The following is a 6,082-nucleotide window of genomic DNA, read 5'->3' as shown; positions in this document are numbered from 1 at the left end:
TGATTTTTTTTTTTAATTCAGGTGTTTCAGGCAGGTGTTCAGGTTGTAAACGGAGGGATTGGTTGGTTGGTTGGTTGGTTGGTGGTTGATTTCGTTATATTTATTTGATATGACGCAGATATGGTGATATGGTGCCAGGTTTGTTTTTTTTATTTATTTATTTGAAGGGAGCCGATGATGAGCGAGAAAAACCGAAGATGGGAAGTGGAGGTTATGGCAAAAACCGAAGGTTGTCATAATAGAGAAAAGAGAGAAGAAAAGAGAGAGAGAAATTTAAAACAAACTTCCGTTAATGGCGCTGATGGGGAAATTGAATTGATATATACTACCGCTTTGATAATAATACAAAATGGCATCAAAGCTCGGCCGATTCCGATCAAAAAAATACTCATTCCGCAGCGGATCGAAATACCGCAGCCTTCTGTCCGGATCGCCTAGTAGAGTATCGGGAAACTGGTTTAGCGTTCGTAGCTGCGTTTCAAACCGCAAACCACTGACCTGTGGGTGGGAGAAAGAGAGTGTGTGAGAGAGAAAAAGTAAAGGATAAGAGAATGTGCAAAGAAAAAAAAAACGACGCAAGAGAAGATTCTGCAAACGTTCAATATCTTGCTAGCCTTCTATTCTGTCCACAACACGATGATATGAAGAGCCGTAAATAAATGCTGCTGCAGACTATATTGATTGACTAGGATGATTTTATTGAATTCAATAAAATCACATAAAAAGATAAACTGACTAGAAAATACCTTCCGATCGCTAATCGCTTCGAATTATAAATCCTGGTCACGGCACCAGAGACACTGTCTAAAAGTAATCGCTCCGGTGAGTCACTACGCTTCCGTACACTGATGTGCTTAAGTCGTAAATAAAGTTTGGAGTTTGATTCTGATTTCTAACTTGAATCCATCGAGATTTTTTTTATGATTTACAACTTTACTTTAAAATATGACATTTTGAGTTAGGAAACAAACAAAAAATTATAATAAATCGCACATGGAGTTCGGACGATTTATTTCAAACTTCTGATAATCATATTGACAGAGATTTAAAGTCTTTTAAATAAAGTTTTATACTTTCTATTTTTCTAAACTCAAAACCTTTTTTTGTTCCTACAACAGTTCAGCAAAAAAAAAAGCCATTTCACTCCTGTTTTACGTCATTCGTGTTTGGTTGAGCAGGAAGAACATTTAAATAGGGAAAATATAAATTGCTTGTAACCCGGTTTCGCACTACTTACGTTGATGACAACTCTCTCGCAGAAATCGTGATCGTGTGGTATTGGTTCAAAATGAGTATGACCTCCCCCAAAACCGTGCGCCGCCCCCCCTTCTTCATCCTGACTGCTCAACTTGGGTAGAGACCTAAAATGATATTGGGACGAGGGGTACAAATTTTGTGGGAAAGAAGAGAGGAATTAAAAAATAAGATTAGTTTATTTTCAAAAGAAAGTACGCTTTTTTACTTGAAAACTACATATGTTTCACATAAAAACTGGCGTTGCACCGAGCTCGATGTTTCCACCTTTGTTGGGAGTACTGTTCTGGTACGTTTTTTTTTGTAGATATATTTCTTTTTATATTTTTCTCCTTTCTTGCCGTCGCTCTTTGCGCAACCACGACAAATATAAACATAACCGTGAGACGAGTAAAACAAGGTAGACAAACAAAAAAAAAAAACGCAGACCAAAATCTTCCCCGAAAGTACCAATAAATCAATTATTTTACGGAACCATTCCAGTCGAGGCGCGTAAGCGTGCGAGAGAGAGAGACAGAGAGGCACGAACGCGCTCGCAAAAGAATCTTATGATGATTTACGCTGACTGCAGGTCGTAAACAAATCAATCGCTCCGGATCCAAACGTATACGGCTACGCCAACCCGGATTTAACTAAAGAAAAGGTAGAGAGCAGAAAGAAAAAAATCGCCGAAAACCAGTATCGGCGAACTTCAAACGGCAGACCCCGGACGAAAGGACGGATGCTTGCCACCGATCAGATTAGTGGCGTCAGTCAGTGGCACGCACCAGTTCATCAGCGTAACGCGCGCACGCACACACACACAAAACCGCCCTCTATTCCCACCCGGAATCTGAATCTGGGATTAGCTACTCCGGTCTCAGGGTCGGTCTCGGGGCATTGCAATGATTGACGAGGTGCTAGTGAGAAGGTTGCTGCTCGTGAGTATCGGGCAAGATTGGTTGCTCCGTTTCTGGATGGGTTGCGCTCTAATGATGCTATAGTAATTAGAGAACGTCACGTCGGGCTACGGTGAAATGGAGCCGCTTACGGTTGCTAGATTAACGTATTAGTAACGGCCGCCAGTAGATTCCGGGGAGGCAGAATATCTGGAGGTTCTGATTGATTAAGGTTAAGTAATTTCGTGTGAGTGTGAGAGCATATGCTTTCCCGCTTTCCCTTCCCGACAATAAACACGAGACGCGGAAACGGATATAGCTGGCTAGTTTAGCCAGCGGCAGACGTTTAGCCAGGCAGGCAGGATTTTGCTAGGCTAAAAATAGACACTTCTTCAGGACTCGACGAACCGCAGCAGAATGGCGCCGCTGTGTGCCATTTTTGGTCACGATTTGCCTTGGCGAAGCTTCCTCTTAAGTGACGGTAGGAAGATGGAAATAAAAAAAAAGGATACCCGGATGCTGATGTTTTACCGAAGTAGACAAGATGTCTGCCGGGCTAGGGTTCGATTTTTTTTTTTGATTTCAGGGGTTGGATTCGTTACCGATCAGCAACTTTGAAGTATAGCAAGTGTTGGTGTTTTTTCTTCTCTTTATTTCGCAAGAAGAAGTAGAATAATCGTAATAAGAAAAAGAGGAAGAAGAAAACACAATTGCATGCAAACGGAGCATCCTTTTCTATTTTTAAATTATCTCTTCACGGTTGCCTACGTTTGAGGTTGTGAGGAATGGTTAGAAAGAACTGGAAAACCCCCGCAAAGAAACTTTTCCCCTTTTGGGGTTCTTATCCTATCCAGTTTTTAAAAACTCCCAATCCCACGTCAGGAAGCGATTGTGTCAATTCGCGTAGTCCTCATTGGTCTTGCTGATCTTGGTGCTTCAGCAGAAATCTTCCAAAACGTTGCGTTGTTTAGAGTTGTTGAGGTAAACGTTTAGCAAGAATATTGTTTTTTTTTTTATCAACCCCTGTACACCCCCTCGAAACACCCTTTCGGCCAACCCTAGATTGGTGTGGCGTGAAAATGTGACAACAATCGAACAAACAGCCAACACCGGTGCACCATAATGACGCAAAACGCGTTTGTTCAAGTGGCCTTACCACGTTCCCTTTCTCTCTCTCTCTCTCTCTCTCTCTCTCTCTCTCTCTCAAACACACACACATAGTAGGAAAAGTGGAAAAGCCAAAGTTTTCCCCCTTTTCGTGTTAACACACGCACACACTAGTCTCCGCGGCAGGTAGGAGCATTGCGAAATGAATGGACTAAGAATTCTATCCACCCACTCATCCCTTTCCTCTCCCCATCGATCCACTTCCATCTCTTAACCCCTCCCTTCACTCTCTAGGAGCTTATTGGTGAAGCATGTTTTGCACCAAAAAAACAAAAAAAAGCCCTGAGAGAGTCCTGTAATATCCTGCCCATGCTTCCGCTTCGGTAAAGTTTGTAGCATTTCAGACGAGGGCAGACAGGGCAAAGTTCGCTATTTTTAGCAACCACTTCGCTAAACCCCGTTCCAATATCCCGCCGCTCCTTCCCTTCTCTCCCTTGCCCACTCCAACCATGGCTGACTGATTTCTTTCCGCCATTTTTTTTTTGCTGTTGTGATGTGGGGTTGTTTTGCATTTTCTTTCTCTTTTACGTTCACTCTTTGCCAGGGAGAACAGTGTGGTGTAAAGTTTGGAGATTGGAAGAGGGACACATTCTTAACTCCCTCACCTCCTTCCTTCCCACACGCACACCCATATATAGCACACTCTTCTGCGCCCATTCTCTTTTCGGCCCTCTTTCCCAGCATCCGGAAGCTGGGGCAATGTGAAAATCACGCTGAGTAATGTTTCTTGCTTGTTTGCCCTTGCTATTGGATTTAGAATGAATGCATGTTCAAGATAATAAGAATCGCAACAACAAAAAAATCCACGACAGAAGAGAATAAATAGTGACTGCAATAAAATCGCCTCGAGAGAGTTGGATTCTTTTTCTTCTGTTTTTTTTGCCACTGCATCCTCGAGTGTTTGGATAGTTAGTTCTGCGTGCAGGATTCGATACCCGGATTCGGAGAGACAGATTTGGATTCATCGACAATAAAAAAAAGGGATTATAATGAATCCTCGCCTTCCATCTTGACGCTCGCTCAATAAATAACAAAATTTTCCCTCCCATTCATAACCCACGCCGTACTTTACGTAAGCGTGGTTATTATGATTTTCCAATCTGGTTGCAGTTCTGTGAGTGTTTCTTCTGCCTGCTGTTTTTTGCTTCTCCTCTCCGTTTTGTTTGACCCTTCTGTTTCTAATTTTAGGATTGATTTTCAATCAAGAAGCTGATTAGTGTGGAATAAAGCGAGCCTGAACTGTAGCCTTAGCCGGTTGACTTTTGCGATTTTTGTCAGTGTTTGCTGTTGTAACTAATTTCCGAAACCACATTAATGCACAGCCTCTGGGACGTGGGGAAAATTAGGCCAGACCATAAATATTCGATGCACCATTTGCTTCCAAACTCTACCTCCCCCTCCCCATTCTGTTCAATTTCACAATTTTAATTAAAATGGCTCTTTGGTAACATTTTGCAACCAATAACCAAATGCAAGGTCTCTATAGTGGGACTGTGGATTGCAGAAACGTGGCCGGAGTGCCGTGGACTGCGATGATTTGAAGTGATTTGTTATTTGAATGCGATACAATCGGTTGTGTGAAGGTTTGTTTTGCTAGTGTTGTTCACACGGGATGTGCTAGTGTTGCACCTTTTGCAAAAGCACTCTCGGTTTCCATGTATTAAGCTAATTACCAGCGATCGCTTATCATGCCGTGCGCGTTTTAAATGTAACGAGCGGCTGTTGGTGCTTTGTGCAGTGGCACGGGGCTGGAAGATGTGGGTTTGGAAAATCAATCCCAATCGGTAGTTGCTGTGGAAAATGTGTGGCCGACTGACCGAATTTGGAGTTCGATTTCGTACTGCAGCAATTATTGGTGATTGTGCGATGGAGACGCCTGGTGTTTGATGAAAGGGTGCGTTAAATTAAATATTGCTATTTGTAAACTGGAATCAGTGCTATTCAAGCAGTGCCAAGTAAAAGGGCACGAAAAGTCACAAATATTACTGAAATAAAGTTCACTAAGTGCTCACTATTATACTTTGGCATATTTATTACGCGCGATGGAGACGCATGGTGTTTTATGAAGATTGCATCTTATCAAGGAATATTACTAATGTGAAACAATTCACTACTTTTTTATTTGAAATAACTATTCATAGAGTATGGATTTATTTGTTTTTTTTTGACAAGGAGCTAAATGTTCAACGATTTTTAAATATTTGTACACATAATTTTGTACACAAAACATTATTTTTATTTTCAATACAATATTCTTTCATCTCTTTCCCTCCTCTCCTTCCAGCCCCATTCCTTTCCCTTACTAGCACGTTATAGCTTTTCAATCGAAAGCGAACGTCTTACCCCACCCACACCCACAGTCACAGTCAAGCCCATCCCACTCGAACCTAATGAAAATTGATTTAAATACGAAGCAAGGTAAAGGTAAATCACGACAATCGTTAATAATGTTGTTTGGACAGTTGCCATTCACTGCCAATGGAGCGTGTGGCTCGGAAAGGGGGGATTGCCACGAGCGGAAAGCGGAAGCCAGTTTATTTGCTTCCGTTTTTCGGCACATTTTTCCCTTCTGGTTCTGGAGTCCCTGAGGTAAATGGGACGGAAATCTATGACAATCGATCGAGCACCACCACCATAACAAGTATTGGTAGGAGGCGGGGAGAGATGTGATGGGAAAAACTTGAACAGTTAGCAGAACAGCTCATCTCTGCTTTGCATTCGGCACCGTTTTGTGTGTGTGTGTGCGTTTTTTAATGGTTTTCTAAGAGTCTGTTTTGCGTCCT

The 6,082-nt window shown here is 42.1% G+C and overlaps 2 protein-coding genes across 8 annotated transcripts in view; both read right to left on the bottom strand.

Annotated features, from left to right (window-relative positions):
• LOC126568426 (potassium voltage-gated channel protein Shaker) overlaps positions 1-6,082 on the bottom strand; it is a 416,918-nt gene that overhangs the window by 19,675 nt on the left and 391,161 nt on the right. For 4 of the 7 annotated variants that reach the window (XM_050224926.1, XM_050224950.1, XM_050224934.1 and 1 more), the window contains exons 2-3: positions 1,238-1,361; positions 327-498 (exon numbers count right to left, since the gene is read on the bottom strand). The exons of the other annotated variants lie outside the window; for them this stretch is intronic. In XM_050224926.1, the coding sequence (XP_050080883.1) occupies positions 327-498; positions 1,238-1,361 (296 nt within the window). The remainder of the gene's footprint in view (positions 1-326; positions 499-1,237; positions 1,362-6,082) is intronic. 7 annotated transcript variants of the gene reach the window in all.
• LOC126563177 (synaptic vesicle glycoprotein 2B) overlaps positions 1-6,082 on the bottom strand; it is a 383,950-nt gene that overhangs the window by 213,547 nt on the left and 164,321 nt on the right. The window lies entirely within an intron of this gene.

The sequence above is a fragment of the Anopheles maculipalpis genome, chromosome X (genome assembly GCF_943734695.1).
Source record: "Anopheles maculipalpis chromosome X, idAnoMacuDA_375_x, whole genome shotgun sequence".
NCBI classification, from domain to species: Eukaryota; Metazoa; Arthropoda; class Insecta; order Diptera; family Culicidae; genus Anopheles; species Anopheles maculipalpis.
This window is presented reverse-complemented; position numbering and strand designations above follow the sequence as displayed.